The 17,138-nt window shown below is 41.0% G+C and overlaps 1 protein-coding gene across 1 annotated transcript in view; it reads left to right on the top strand.

The window, feature by feature from the left end:
- Positions 1-8,301, top strand: part of LOC125386307 — a 114,780-nt gene extending 106,479 nt beyond the window's left edge. Inside the window, exons 3-4 of the mRNA XM_048411979.1 lie at positions 7,973-8,068; positions 8,267-8,301. Coding sequence (XP_048267936.1) covers positions 7,973-8,068; positions 8,267-8,301 — 131 coding nt within the window. The remainder of the gene's footprint in view (positions 1-7,972; positions 8,069-8,266) is intronic.
- The last annotated feature ends 8,837 nt before the right edge of the window (positions 8,302-17,138 follow it).

The raw sequence follows: 17,138 nt of genomic DNA on the forward strand, positions 1-17,138 counted from the left end.
CGACCTGTTAATAACCCAGACGGATCATAAGTCAGCCGGGTGTCTACCTGCGGCGCGACATTTCACGCGGCCTGTTCTCGGGCAGGTACAATGCAGGAGGCGGTTGCCCACACAGGGCCCCAGCTTACACATCCGCCGAGCGATGTAAACTCGCTCGGTCAGTATAAAGTCCTCCGGTACTGTTCGCGATGGCGACAAGGCCAACGCTCGTATTTCAATTCGCCGTGAGTCGAATTCGAGTCACGGCTCCCTATCTATGGCGCTCGATAACGGAATTCTTTCGCCATTATCGCTCAATCTGTCCGCTTCGATGTGACACGCCGAAAGAGAGACAGAGAGAAAGAGGTTCCGGTCCCGGTGTTCCGGTATCGGAATCGATAACCTCCGCAATCGTTGGAAATTTCGTGAATTACTGGCCCATTGTTTAAATCTCCTATTGGGAACTTTTGGAACGTTCGTATAAGTTGTTACAACGAATGAGTTTCGAGATAACATAAATCAAGTTAGATACTTGTTACCGGTGAAAGAAATGCAATGTTCCTTTCAGACATGTATATCTATCTAGAAGTATTAATCACGTGGACCAGGATATAGGAAGCTGAGCCAATGGTTAGGCAAAAGTAAATCTATTCGTCAAATGGAAATTCAAAACCATGCAGGCTAGTCATTTGGTAATTTACTGTTCTCTAAAAAAAAGAAAAATAAAAAATGAAAGAAAGAAAAGGGATTAAGAAATAAGCGAATATAATACAAATAAGTGAATAAAAGAAATGTCAAACAAATTGCGTCCAATTTTCCATCGTAACACGTTGACGAAGTTTCAAAATGTTTTATATAACCCACATTGTTTAAGGGTTTCTGTAACTATCCGAACACTTATTGACTAAACCTACGCGTAATCGAGAGAACGTTACTCCATATGAATAAATAAACTGTGCACGAACTATGTACATTTTTAAGATGCGCAAACACATGCGGTGACAATGGAGCGGAAGAAAGTGGAGCACGTGTGTACCAACGGGCCACAATTCATTTCTCAAAGCGATGCAAAGCGGATGCTACTTAGCATGCCCGTCCCACGGAAGCGGTTCATTGATCATCGAACAACCTCCGTGCTTCTATTTAAGCCGAGCTGCTTTCGTTGGCAAAAGTTACCCTGCGCCATCGTAATCGGCACATGCGCCAATTGGCAGCTGCCATTTTCGTAATGAATCGGCAACCCGAGATGTCCTTCGCTGATTTATCGGCTGATTAGCATAGGACGCTGGGTTCGCGTGGGGTTCCATCGGGTACACGCATCCACGCGTATACCCGTCCTTTGAATTCGGCGCCTCGATTTGATAACGGAAGTGTGCCATTTCGAAAAATGGCTGATTCTTCGTGAGAAAATTGAAAATTGCAAAGAGAATGTTTATTTCTCCGGTGATGAATTTCTTCGTAGCGAACGTTGACACTTCAATTGCGTTGATTCGATGCTTTTTCACGAGGATGTAACGCGACGCGTTGACAAGGATCAGAAAAATTTGGAGATGAGGAATTAGGAACGATTTATAGTTAATGTCCAGAGTTGCGTAACATTCCATTTGCTATTTCGCTTTCACAAATATATCTTATCGAGGTCTGTCTCGAAATCGAAAAATTGAAGTATTTATAACGCTGTGACAAACTATAGCCAAGTCCTTAAAGCTCTGTGAAAATTGAAGGAACACTCTTCTTACGATTCGCAGTTGCTCAAAAAGCTTCCTATCGTTTGAATAATTTAAGATCGATCGGAAAGTGAGATTCGTCGTGAAATTGCGATTTTATCCGAAGAAATTATTCTATTATTCGTTACTTTGCACGATTCTCTCGTTCCACTTTTCGCAGGATTGAAACAAATGTTCCTGTCTTTCGGTCTTCCATTACATCGACTCGTTTCGAGTAAAATTCACTTATCGCGGATAAACGTTCGTCCGGCATGATTCGATTAACGCGGAACCGTGGCTCGCAGCGACGACGTCAGACATCGGCGATCGATTTATCTCGCGAGGTGCGAACGCCGCAGCCGTGTTCCCGTTAAGCAACAATTTATCAACCGACCACGGCGTTAATGTATTCGTAAAAAGGCGCGCAGCTGCTCCCGATGGCAGCGTGTCGCACAATGAAGCAACATCGCGCAGGGGTAGATTCGTGCGAGACGATTTTTCTCGTGTTATATAACAAAAAGGCGAAACCTAGAAAACGTAGGACGAGAGACAGACAAGGACAGAGGCGAGAAAGAAAAAAAAGGGAAAAAGGAAAAAGAAAGAAAGGAGACAAAAGGTGAAGCGCAACGAGATGGGGTGGCGCGGGGTTTTCAATCGACAATCAATGAAGCGCGTCCGCGGGATTAAAGGTCCAATGAAGAGAGATAGATCTAGATTCGCGGTACTGGCTGAGCCAATCGGATCTGGTTCAAGGAACCCCGGGGACCGCGGCTGTATTTGCAATGCAAAGCAGGCGACCGTGCGTCGTAGCTACCGACGAACGAGGACCCCGCACACGCCATACGTCCTCTTCCTTCGAAAGGCCTGCTTCTCTTTGTCGCTCCACGACACATGGCTACGTTCGATTATTTAGATATGCAGATGATCCCGCGGAAAGACCGACCAGTACACGGAATATACTGGGATCCCCGACATCGACAGAGACGGAGAAAAGTGGGAAATTACTGTCCTCTTCAATTTTAAATCGTTATATATATGTGTGTTTCTGTGTGTTTGTATATATATATATATTTGTCGGGGAAATGTTTGTTTAAATTGTCCATATATTGCGAAATTGTGAGATCAACGAAGCCATCGAGGGAATTTTGCAGAATTTTGATCCAGTACGGATGCAGGCGATGGGAAATAGAAAAATTTCTTTCCTTTCGAAGAATAAATTTTCTGAATAGTTTCTTAGAATGATAGATTTCTTGGATCTCTTAGAGATGTTTGAGAAATATTATCGCGATGCTGTGAGATCGATGAAGTTAGGTGAATCTGGTAAACAAATTTATCGAGCTCGCAGTAAAATTGTTCTCGCGAACCAACTTCGACATGGTCGAATTTTTCCCTAATCTTCTCTCTGATGATCACAGATATTCATTACGTATACGATATATCGAGTATATTTCTTAGCAATCTTCACAGTATTTTCATATCTGAGTTCAATTTACGAAATGAGAGAGAAAATGTGTCTGTGTAACTAACGCGAACCGAATAAGAAGGGGTTGCTACCCCCTCTTCACGAGGACAACCCATTTCCAACGAAGGGATCCCATTGTTGGCCAGAAATTTGCATGTCGTCGCACTTTCTGACGCGTGTTCATGGAAGGGCTTGTTCCTGGCGAGGAGTACGGGCGTAAAGTTATCCCCACCAGGCGAAGGGATGCTCATTTTTCGGGCATATGCGCGCGTACTTCGGTCTCGATCGTCGTATCACCGGGGTTCCATCGGCGGGTGTCATCGACACCGACCTCTACCCTACGTGGTCGACTTCAGGAGCGATTTTCTTGGTGATTTATCGTCCTTGGCTTCGTAGCTCGTTTACATATCGTTTCGAGCCGCTCCTTCTCCCTCCCGGTGACACGCGTGTCAGCCAGCGATTTGCAGTTTCGCAATGTTGTCCCCTTTCCTCGCGGACAGTCGATCCTTCATTGCAGTTTAGCGTCCAGAAAATTATAAGCTTACTTTGATAGTTGATATACTTTGGATGTTTGCTTCAAGTTATTTTTGGCGATATTTAATCATTTCTTTGCCTTTGAAAATGTTCTAAATTTTATTGGTCCGGCCGAGATCATTGGCCAACTCGTTCGTTTTAGTTTATTGTATTTGTTTCGATGTATGAAAAATAGGAGATTCTCTAAGACCTAAGTTTAATAGAAACAGATTTTCAATGAAAATTATTTATTACAAAATTGTAAATGATAAAGATTTATTTCTGATTCGGGGTAAAACAGAGATGGTTATCAATCGTTAGATGAAGAATTTTCAATTAACAGTCGGAAGATTTGCTCGAGTATATAACAGGAATAAGGCTAACGTCATAGTCGGCGCTCTTTACCCACGTTGACAATTAAAACGCATTTATTGCCGGCAATTTGCTAATCATCGGGTAAAGTAAATGCTGAGCAATATCGTGGACGAGATACCGCTATAATTACATAAACGAGAAAGAGAGGCGAGGCAGCGCGCGCACGGCTTTATCATCTTCTTTTTTCACTTTTGTTCGTTCTTCAAGCTCGGCCGATATTCTTCTCGTTTTTTCCTTCCCTTTCCGCCGGATTCGTCTTCACCCAGCGTGTCGACTGTCTCGATTATCGATCGACCACCTTGACGACGGCTTGGGAATTAATTGGGACGACCTCGTTAGCGGCGGATATCGACGACCATCGAGAAAGAGATCCCGAGGGTTTTCGTTTGCACCCGTAAAAAAATCTTGCTCTTTTATTTGGCCAGGTAGGGAGCCGCGCCAGCGCTCAGCGCAGCTGCTCGAATCGACTTTATTGAAAAAACCATGGCCGGATATTTTTTTCCTTCGTCGTTGCGAACGTTGGAATATTTCTTGTCCGATTACCCGAAAGTGTGACTTTTAGAAGTCGAATCGATTAGATGAATAATCTAGATAAAGAAGGTTCGAAAATTATCCTTGAACGCCGCAGACTGGATTAATTCTGACTCATATTTATTTCCAGATTGTTACGCCATTATCTTATTATTATTATTCTATTATTCGAAATTTCTAATTTATCCCCTTTCGGAATTCCTCAGTTACATTCTACAAAGAAATTGTACTCTTTATATGCAACAGGATTTACATAAAATTGGCTGTCTTTTTATTTCGTTACGTAAAAATGTAGAACAAAATGTTTTACAAACTTTAATGCGGCAATGTTTCTCTATCTCTATGATAGAGGTGCATCTAACGTTCGAGACGATATATTTATGATCCATCGGCATAATGATGCAGCCCTCTACCAAACGACAAAACTCAAGCGAACTATATCTTGTCAAAAAGAGCCCGAATAATCTTCGTCTGAATAAAATTCAGGGAAATCGATCGAGTGGTAAGGCAAGAAGAACTGAGATATCAAAAGCCCGGTCGGACTGCATCGCCTGTATAATTACGATTCGCTGATTCGTGTTAGCGAATCGTATCCTCGGGTGGCGGGCGCGCGCGCGCGCGCTTGCACTAGCAAAAACGTGGCGCGTTGAAACGAAGGAAGAAAGGGAACGGGTGGCCGGGAGAATAGAGTTGTAAAGCGAACGACGAGAGCTGCCAGTTTTTCCGAACGTGTTTCCTCCGTGGACTCGTGCAGCAGCTCGTGTAGATCGCTCCGATGCACGCACACCAACGGATGCACGTTCCTCCGCACGACACGGTAGACGTTGGTGGTTTTATCGCGCTATAAAACAATCGTAGGGTGTCTCGTAATGATCGCGAAAACTTTTATAGACAGGGCGAAGGCCTACGGAGGCCTGTGCGTTTTGTAAATCTAAGTACCCACGGTGATTTTAATGAAACGTCCGCTTTAAACGAATAAACGACAATAAGAAGCGTTCGAAGTAACAGATTTAAATCTCGGAAGTGCAATCAGTAGGAGCGTACCGGATACTCGGAACGTTCAAATTAAACCCACCCTTTCGATGATTACGCTGCACCTCCACTCGACGAATCGCAATTTATCACTGTGAAAACCTGGAAGATCGATACCGTGGCTTCCGTCGCTCGCAGCAGCTGAAGAACGCTTTCTAAATCATCTTCGTACTCCGGCCAATAATTTATAAAAGTCTATCAAGTTTTTCCCGATGTCTATCTGCTCTTTGTGGTTGAAACGGCCTCGTGGGAATAAAGTCGGATAAGGAGGGGGAATAGAGTCGTAGAGCTGCCAGTTTTTCCTCGGGTCGTGCTTCTAGCGGCTGATCCTCGCGTGGACACAGCCTATCTTTTCTTCATCTTCCACCGTCCTCTCTTTCTCTCTCTCTCTCTCTCTCACTCTCTTTTTCTCTCTTCCTTTCTTTCTGGCATGCTTCTCTCCACGAGACGCGTACGTGTGCGTGTCCACGAAGGGAGGAGACACGCGTGCACACGGCCGACTTGGAAGCGCGAACGCGAGGGGGACACGCGCTAACCTGGAACGTCCCGTGCATACGAGATCGTCGAACGTTTTCACGAACACGTCCTCGCCTTCTGTACACGTAATAACCGCGAGATATCGAGAAAGATCTTGTCATCGCACCTTCCCGAACGCTTGTCCGTGTGTCGGCCGATGAAGATGATTTGTCAATCTCCTGACCCTTCGCGAAAATGACGATGTGATTAAGTGGGATACGCGGCACTATCTTTGCGTTGTAAAACCAGATTTTTTTAAGGATTCAGTAGAGATGCTGTCTCAAGAAATGTTTGTCTCGATAGCGGGCCGTGGACGATGAAAATGGACTATCCAATTTCGTTTAAAGTATGTACACGATAGATGCGAATGTATGTGCAGAGAATGCACGAATTGATTTACCACATTCAGTGATTACAATATCATTTGTAAACTGCTGATCTCTATGCATTCATAGGAAATTTGAAAGCGTAGAATTGCATAGATTGCACATAATATGAAAGGATATATGAAATAACCGAATTGTATGCTGTCTGCAATACCCGACCGTAAAACAATTTTCTACCGAGATTCTGCTGTTTTAATTACAAAACTCCGCGATCTAATCATTTGTCTTCCCATCGATATCGTCAAGATTTTCTTACAATTAGCGTTACGTTCTGGACGAGAACGTTTGTTTATCGAGTGTGAAGTAGGTACTAGGTATCGGTGCCAGCCGTCTGGCTTCAAGGGCCAAATAACGAGATGTTACTCTAATTTTGCTAGTCTGAAAAATATTCTAGTTGAGGACTTCTTGGTTTCCCACGCGGTGGAAAAGTTACTTGGGAGAAATTGTTCTGCCTATTTTTGGGTCTTTGGCAAACATAAGCGACAACGGCTTCGAAGGGTTGCACCAAAGTACTCGATCAACATTGCGTAATGCCTTAAGCAAATTAGCTTCTCGCCACTTAGAAACCGCTTCTCAGTTTCACAAGTTCAGCTGTGAAGTCAGTTTCCTACGATAATCCAAGGCGGACACACGTACAATACTACAGGTTAGAGAATAAAAAGATTCAAGAATTCCTCGGAATTGCCTTACTGTATCAAAAATGTGTTTATTAGGTTTAAGACGATGAAAGTAATTCACAGATTCAATTTTCGCCTTTTTTAAAAACCTTGCCGTAAACGTGGAATTACAGACCCTTTCGGAAAGTTAAATAATCAATAATTCTCTTATATACGTACGCGATGCATAGGTTAATTTAGCAATTATCTAACAATATCATTTGTCTTCCCATTAATACTTTATAAGTCTTTTTAAGAATTCTTAAGAATTATTAAGAAAATTAAGCTTTCCTTTTTCACTTTAAAAGTCTTTTAATATAAGCATAAAATGTTGAACATCTACTAACGGATTAACAAAAAGAGTAACAACTAAGAATCGTCTCATCTCATCCTTCCAGTCTCGCACTACGTATCAAATTCGTGGATTAATCTACATTTGTTAATTACAACCTCTTTTGTCCTCCCAATATTCACCAATATTTTACAAAGTCGATCAGTACAACTTTTTCTATGCGAAATCTACCGGAACATACATTTACTCGATTATTTTTACTTGAATAACAATACCGTCTGCTTCGAATTATATAATTCGTGTGTCTCTTTCTAATTGTAGAAAGAAAACCGAAAGGAAGCCGAAGTAAACGGTCGTCGAAAATAATATTAGAAATTCGTCGTTAAACAACGCAGCGAATAATCTTCGGGATAGGTCGTAGATTTTCGCGACGTTACGTTTCAGTTTGCGATCGGTTATCGTGCGTGACGGGTCGCGTGATTAAATTCGTTCGCGTATATCCTAATCCTTGGTATTGCTTTTAGGAATCTTTTCGATCCGATTCTATTGTGCATCCTCGTCGACCAGCGCGGAAACGGTGACCATCCAGGCGATGCAATCAAGGACACCATATCAGCATGGTAAGTGAGATTTTTTGATATATTCTACGGTGGAGAACGCTCTCCCTCCTGCTGTCCAATATGACGGCACGTTATTGCACGAAGGCGTCGACATTGTATCGTTGCGAAATTCGATGTTTACTATCGCGCGTTTTAACGACTACAAATACGAATTTGTGAGATATGTTTCCGTGGTCTTAGAATTCAATATTTTTTCAGGAAATTTGTTGATAAGGATAGAGGTTTATTTTTAAAGGATCCGATTAGATATTAACTTACGTGATAAGTATAATGTGGATCCCTGCGTGTATTCATGACAACTTTAAAGATACAAACAAAATAAATTTTATTGGCTCTGTTAGGAAAAATGTGAAATTGCATAAAAACCCGCAGTCTGGTTTCCATATTTTTGGGGATTACGAATGTCTAACTAACTCTTTCACGGTGTAATAAAATGAAGATGAATTCAGAGTGAAAATAATTAGTTTTAAGACTCAGGAAATGATCACGTATTTTTTTGTTATTAAGATGTCGTGTATTCCCGAATTCTTTCGCACAGTAATTCGCCAATAATAGTAGCGAATTGACGATAACTTACAGATTTCTCTCTTACAATTTTACAATCTTCAAATGATTCTGTGAATTCACGTTCGCATTATTGTTAAACCTGTTACTCTGTTTCGGAAAAGAATTTATCAATGCTGATAACTTGTAATTGTGTGTTTGTAAAATTTCATTAATAACTTTAATTAAACCGTACTCTCATAGAAAACTACATATTTCTATTTTTCTATAAGATTAATAATAATAAGATTAACAATAGCTTTAGGTATGATACATTTAAGACGTGAAGTTTATAATACTATACTTGACAGTTTACTATGATTTTTCTTACGCTATGAAAGAGTAAAGTATTTTAAAAATTATTAAATCCCATAGTTATCGTAAAATATATCAAGCGCGTTTTAACATCGGGTGCAATGAAATTCACGGTGCGCATAATAGAACGTTTAATACCGCACTGTGTACGAGCAAATAAAAATGATTTTAATGAGCTGATAATATTCCAGAACGAAATCAGTAGCCGAACAGCTACCATCTTGATAGAACAGAACGGTATCGCGTGGGTGGTTCCGGCGCTGCGTTCTCGAGTTATCGCGATTTAATCGAACGCGAATTACACTGGTTATTGAGCGATCTTTAAGAACCTAGGTCTTAAGTCTTGGCAGATCTTGTTTGTTATTGCTGTCCTTGGAGGCGGCCTGATAACGTGGTCAATAGTCGATACACCGTCGAGGTTGTAATTTGTGTATTGGTTGGATTCCTAGAAATGGAACCACTTTCCAATTCGTCGAATCCTATACGAAAACTCTCAAATAGCTTGTTTATTATACCAAACCAGTGAATCGAGAGCCGCCAGTTTGACACAAATAAATTGTATACTCTTTTAGTCTCTATGTTTTCTGTGGTTCGTTTTCGATTTAATTTTATGGATATACTAGAAAAGTTTTATGGGAATCGTAAAGTAGAAAACCGCATATTTTTGTAATTAAGACGAGAAAAAGAATACGAAGAATTTTAATTCTTACTTCATTATTAAATTATTTATAGTTTCCAGCTTTGTAAAAAATAAATTGTATGCTTTCTAGTCTCTGTGTATTCTGCGGTTCGTTTTCAACGTAATCTTATGGAGACTTTACAAACATTTTGTGCGAATCGTATAGTAGGAAACTGGATATTTCTGCAATTAAGAGAAAAATATGAAAGATTTCAGTTATTATTTAATTCTCAAATTATTTATGTACTTTCAATAATTGTTCCAATAACTATTTAATTATTTCTGTACAATTAAGTATTCTCGTTTAAATACCCGTACAATTTTTTCGTTGTAATTCATTTCAGTGAAAAATCATTTTATTTATTGAAACAAGATAAAGATTCGTCAGCATTAGAATTAATATAAATTCCAACGAGGGAATTCGCGAAACAATTTGAAACAGAATTTTCCTCTAAAAAAAGAAGTATTCGTAAAACATGAAAACTTTTTATTTCGCATCATTAGACCAATTTCCATCTATACTGGTAACAATTTCTCAAAGTCAACGCCCTTCTAAGCCCTCAAAATTCAATGTCAAGTACATGAATCGTTTCGTACGCGAAGGCCTCGGAACCAGTCGCTTCTGGAACTCAAATAAACTCGCATACATCGCAATAAACATTCATCCACATGTTGGTACGTCCGTGGCACACGCAGGTGGGTGCGTGCCAGTGTGTTCTGCGTTCCATTGTCGCCGATGTGTTGAGCATGAAAGAGGCGTGTTGATTCGCGTGCTGGTATCGTCATTCCAACCCAGTGTATCCCAATTCCTTCCAACCAACTCCTCTATCTACATCTAAAAAATGCTGAAAATCCCGAGACCTCGTTCCCTACATCCTTAAACGTGTCCTTAGAATATAGTTATTAAAGCAACGTGATCGTTAGAGATCTCCTTTGGACAGATCATCTATGTAACTCGTATTTCTTGGACAATCAACCCCGTTAAACGGTTTTATCTGGTAGAAAGTTATAAAAATGTTATAGTAACTGGTAGCGATACAGCTCCATCCAGGTAGCATCGATAGTCCCCAAATCAGAAATAAATTCTACGAGTGTTTTCGAATAACAATTAGATAGAATATTCGGTACGCGTCCAATAATTTTCCTGAGAAGGTAAATACGTGTGTACGTACGTGTATACACATTAGTGTACCGTGAATGAGGTCAAAAGTTTCGGATCATTATGCGTTTTATTGAATCTACGGATTTAAAAGATATGTCAGCTTTAGAATTTTGTTTCGTTCGGAAGAGTTCAGACAAGAATCTGTATGTGAAATTTCCTATTTTTTAATAAATTCATACTTTACAGGATTCTAAGAAATATGTCACAGGAAAAATTCTCAATTTTAGAATGACACATAAAATGATGTTTAGTTTAGAATAGAAGGTTTGGAAAATAAATAGAAGGAAATTGGTCGTTTCATATGCGTGTAACACAATCTGATAATGATAAAATTAGGGAATGCAGTATCGTACAGCTAGAGAAGCGATTGCAAACTTTTGACCAATACATAGCGTATATTCTGTAGGAAATTCTTCTTAGAATTTATTTCTTGAAATGAAATCTTCACTTGTTTGAGATGTTTAGAATTCTTTGAAAATATTCTTCTCTCGGTAATTAATCCAATAAAGTGGAAATTCATGGCCGGTTAGTGACGACTAATACTACTGCGCATCTGGACTCTAACGTATTCCTGTAAATTACTCGTATTGTTCTCTAAGTACGACAAAATAACGCCACAAGCTGTGGTTAGTTAACAAAGCGCTATTGTATCTTCTTACTCTTTAGAAATTCAAAGCCACAGTAATATTACCAAAACAGGAACAAACATCGTTTTCTGCCTTATTCAGCTGCTTCAATAACCAAGCAAATTAGATGCCAATCCACGGCCAGTTAATAAAACACCGATGTACCTGTTAGCTGTTTACGAATTCACGGTAATGTTAGGCATAGTAATGTTGTCAAAACGAAAGCGTTGACACGCGTGAAAAGGCGGCTGTCTACTCCCAATCAATCTCGATGCGCGTTGCAATCGCTGCATCGGGCTCAGGCAATCGCATTGTCGTCCCTGAGACCGGGTCTATTCCCCGTTGGCCTACTCGGTATTCAATTTCAACCGGCTGCAATTTGTCCGTCGCGAAATCGTCGTCCGGCGACCGAATGCAACTTGGCTTGCGTTCACCGAAAAAGGTCACGGTTTTTCGCAAACTGTCTCGCCTCGGTCGCCGCGTTTTCCCTCCTACCAATCGATTTCCACAAAAGAAACACGACAGGGCACGCGCTGGCTGATAGAGTATGATACCTGCATTCCATCGGTTGCAACATGTGTGTCATACGAGACGTGCTTTGATTTTCTATCGTTTCGATCGGATCGCCGTGACTTATTTACGGCTCGCGGAGCCCGCGCCCTCGGACAAGCCGTAAAACGGAATTAATGAGCCGAGTTTAAGCTGATTTTCAACAGTCCCCGGCGCTACCAATGTTTCTCTCGCATCAGCTGGACTCCAGTTTCAGTTCCGTTTTGCTTCCACTTAGCTCATATCGAAAATCCTCCCCAAATATATTTTTGTTTTTTAATCGATGTTTAACGACACCCTTTTGAGATAAACGAAGCTTTTGCCTGCGTTTTTCATAATTTATCTATATGCTTGGTAGTCGGTGACAGGGTAAAGCGGGATCATTTGGCTGGGTGAAACTTCAGCATATGTTGAAATTGAACTTTGAACTTTGTATAGAATAATCATCGTGCGTTATGAAATATTGTTAACCTTTAATGTAACAACGAAAGAACGAGAACATATCGCGTGCCGTAGGTTCAACGAGGAAAGACAGCAGAAACGAAAAAATGATTGAACCCTGTAATAGGATGGAATAAAAATTTCAGATCTAAATTAAGAGAGAATACTGTACAAAAGTTGGGTTGAAAAGGTGGTTTTACTTACTCGCTACGATCGAACAGCCCTATAATAGGATCGAACAAAGATTTTAGAATTAAAGTGGAAAGAAGTATTGTAAAAATATCGATCTGAAGACACGTATTGATTTGCGACATAAACGCAAGCTGCATTTGGAAGAATAAAAATAATACAGCGTTCGAATACGTTCAAATAAAAGAAAAATCTTGTATCTTCATAATGTAACTCGAAATTCAAAAACATTTCGGAATCGAAATAGAAACAGAGCGTAGACATAATCGAGGCAATTTCTCTCAATTTTACACAATTTGTCGTTAGCCAGCTAGAAGCTGTCCGGTCGAAAGAAACGATATCGATGGTAATTCCTTTCTATTGAGGTAGAGAAACAAACGGCCAGAACTGGTGTGTTCCAATCCGATGTTATTCGCGTTGCTGGGCGCTGGGGGGACGTCGAATTTGTCGCCTCTAAGCTTGGCGATCGCGCGAGCAAGATAAATCGTTGCGAAACGAGCCTGTTGTTAAATAGTTTAGCGTCGTTGTTGGCACAATAACGGATGGCCGCGCATTTCGCAAGAGTGACTCGCCGCTGTCGTAAATTTTGTTTTGAAAAATAATTGCTTGCCGCGGATCCGCGACAGGGTGGCACACCGTCGTAGATCAACTCTTTCGGTCAACTATTCCGATTAAATATTTATGAGAGTGTCTCGTTGTGCTTCTTGAATTCCAGCAAATATTGCATTTCCTCGGCCGACCGAAGTACCCTCTGGTATTCGTTGAATTAACAATAAGTATTACGCCTAAGCAGGCCAACACGCGAGCGATTTTTCAACTCGAATAAAGAAACCGAGTCGTTATAAGTAGACTGTGGGTTTTTATGCATTTCTACGTTCTTATAAGCATAAAGAACGCGAAGGAATGGAATCTAAATAGAAAGTTTCATTTACTAAACACTAGATTAAACGCTGAATTAATTTATATATCTATATTACATTATATGTATATATATATATTAGCATATCGTACGCACTACGTGTATTTTTGCAGCTTCGAAATTTCCATAAATATATAAAAATGCGCAGTCAACTTCTAACGAAAAGAAGGAGAAACAAAAAAAAAAAAAAATTCATCAACGACTTTACATTTTTTCTCCATGAAAGAATAAAATATACATTAGGTTATCGAGTAAGATTGATTATAGGAGAATGGTTGGCAGCGTATGCACGTTGAACATTATAAGATTTGTGCTCGACATTGGGAGCAACGTTTCACTTTTCTAACTAGAAACGTAGAATACTGCAGCAACCGGATAGCTGATAATAATTTCCAATAACATGTCCAGGATAATACGAACACTACTATTCCCGTTTAACTACGAACCACGTATTTTCTACCTATATAACGAGTTTTTATTGTCTCGTTCTTGCTCGCGTTATTCAGGCATAATGGTGGCGCACGATTGCGACACCGCTTTCATGAACGACAAAAGAAATTTATGATCGTACATTTTAAACGACGCGAGGGGTTCGTTTTGCATACGTCACGGTCACGGTGAGTACACTTTTCCAAACGCTTTCGTTGTTGGAGATACCATTTCATTTTTTCAATGCCAGTCGTTTCATCCTAAAATATCGTTGTTTCGAGGAGGAAAGATGTAGGAACGTCATTTCGTCCCGCTAATTCCCATTAATTCGTTAGATTAGACGTCGTACATTACGAGAATCCCATGGTGGACATTGCGACAGTGGAACACACGCGCGTGAAGACGTGGCCCGTGCCGTGGAAGCTACTCCGATAATCTTAAATATCACTAATTCACTAAATCACCGTTTACCGGAGCTAATCTGATGCACGACCAGCGTGGTGGCATCAATTTCATTAACCCTGCACCATCACGAAAAAATCGAGAGTCGTAAATTAAAAAGCAGACCCGAGAAGTGTCCACCAGTAGCGTCCCGACCCTTAAGACTCGAACACGCGTGCTCGAATAATGCCCCGTTCACGCTTCATCAAATTCGATCAGTGGATCACTAAATTGACTGCAATTCCAACAAATTCCTGTTTCGATTTATATGAAACTGATATGTACAAGTTTGTATAACCACGTGGCTCGTTATAACTAATTGCGTTCGAATTAATTGCGAGAAATCCAACAGAGTAATCTTCAGTGGATATTGTTTTCGAACTGGCTGCATTAATCGTGCATCCAAAGACTGTAAGTTACGTACATACCAAACGAATGCTTTATTTTAACGCCACTTCTTGGCTGTTAAGACAAGCAGTATTTCGATATCTTGATTATTTGATATTTTTGAAGTTACGAAAAGGGTGAAGATATAACAATAAAAAAAAGCAATTTTGGTAATACACAATTAATTGTCCTTCTATAAATATATTCTATGGAATATGTGACACGTCGTATACTTCATCCGCAGTCTTCAAATGCTTTCGCGGCACATAAACAGTACCATGAGAGAACGAAGATGATATCTAAAGAAGCGGTCGAGTTTTGGAAATTTTTGCGAATATATTTGATAACGTAAAGTACGAAAGAGGCTTAAGGAACGCTCGTATCGGAGTTATACTTATGCGTACACGGTGTGTACCTGGCCGAGGCGGGTGGGGGAGGGTTGGGACCTCACAGGCACGATTAACACGTGTCACGCGTCACACACATACGCGCGTTCATCTATCTTTTCACACTTGCACGCGCGTGCACGCGCACATAAGCGACCGGCCACGTAGGTACGCGCACGCAGCAGTCCATATATCTACCTAACCCGCCACCAGTCACCATGTAGGACAATAAAGGACAGAGGTGGTACGTAACATTTCCATACATTCCTGGGCAGCAACGGGCCGGCCATTTAAGAATTTCTCGCCGTACTGGAACCGAAGTGAGGTCCCGTGCATTTCAATTGGCCGACACGCGCCAATTCTCGCCACGAAAATTCACCGCGAGGAAAGAAAACGCGCCACTATATCGTCGCCATACATTTCCGCCCCCTGTTTTCCTGGGCCTCCTTTCCGTCCGATAGACGACCCAGAAAACGAAATTCCCGGACGAAGTTTCCTAACGTAATCCTGTCAGATCTTGCAAACTCGCAGAGATCTTTCGACTTTTATTCGTGAAACGCTCGAAAACACAAGGATGTCTGAAGCCTTCGGGCTTTTAATTGTTTCAGTCAATATTTTGAAAGATCCAATATTTAAGAGGATTATCAGATACGAGTTTCAATGGTCATTAGACATTCGATGATCTCTGTACGTTTCCTGGCGTTGAAGATCGGAGATGGAAGATTCGGTGTTTTTGATTTTTACATGCGAAATATCGAACGCGTATTTAACACAAAATTCATAAAAGACGATGTCTCCGTACTTTATTCTCCGCCATAATTCTCCTAACCCATCCTCCAGCGTTAGGATTGAAAGATTTAGAATTCCCGGTTTTAGGATGAAAATAACGACCGTATAATTACGAGAAATTGTTGAAACATTCGAAAGAATTGGAATAAATCGAAAGTCTGCAGACGTTGGATCGTCGCAGGCCACCTTCTGTCATCAAGGATTAAGATCACCGATCGGAAGACAGTATTTTCCATTTTACGTCTGGAGTAATAAACACGTAATTACAGAAATTAGCATCAACTACCGACAGATGACTTATTGTTAGACACATGATTAATCCATCGTATCGACAGAAAGCGTCGTTTAAGAGCATCGGAAACACGCGAAGCTGTCGTTGCTGGTTTCCAGAAGGAACAGACATTCCTCTCTCGTAAGCGTTCGTTGCACTTGCCCGATTAATCAGCATAATACTAATTACGACAGGCCTGGCAGCTGCGTTCGTTTCAGCGTCAGCTGGAAATCAGCTTTGAATAAGTCGGTCGGGATGAAAACAATCAAGCGGCACGGTTTCGCGCGAAAATATCGACGCCCGTGTTTCCACGAGCTGGCAGCCGGCGATCTATATGCGAGTAGAGTTCCGCGGGCATGCTTCCATTCACGAAGAAATCATGCGCGGCTGCGGAAATGAGCGACGGTCGTCTATATTTAACCTGTCGACTGACGACAGGAAGAAGCCTCAACAACGTGCTCGTCACATCGCCACCGAACCGAACCACACGTTTTAAGGTTCTCCGCCGCCTTTTTCTCTCTTGGAAATTTCTCCGCGTTTGTCATACGAACCGGAGCTTGCATTTTGCCTCGTTACGCGTCCGCCTCGGCGAGTACCGTTTTATTTTCGGACGATACGGTATTTCTGTTCATCAACTTGGGACACAAAACTCGACCAACTTTCTTACCAAACTCTCGCATTCTCTATCTAGCGAGAAATAGGTGGAAATTTTAAATTCACAGGCGTGGAGATTTAATTGTTGGTCGTGACTCTCGAAGGGGGAACATTTTTGGCATTTGTGTATTTCGATATACCTATGTCGTATAACGTATAGGTCAGATCAAAGTAAATTGCCATATTTTATCATAAGTTTGTTTTTACACGGAGCTAAGGGAAATTGCGAAGTATATGTAGCAATCGGCAGGAGATTTTTACTTGAAGGCTCCTAGCGTTTATTTATTTTC

Source organism: Bombus terrestris, chromosome 14 (assembly GCF_910591885.1).
Source record: "Bombus terrestris chromosome 14, iyBomTerr1.2, whole genome shotgun sequence".
Taxonomy (NCBI): Eukaryota; Metazoa; Arthropoda; class Insecta; order Hymenoptera; family Apidae; genus Bombus; species Bombus terrestris.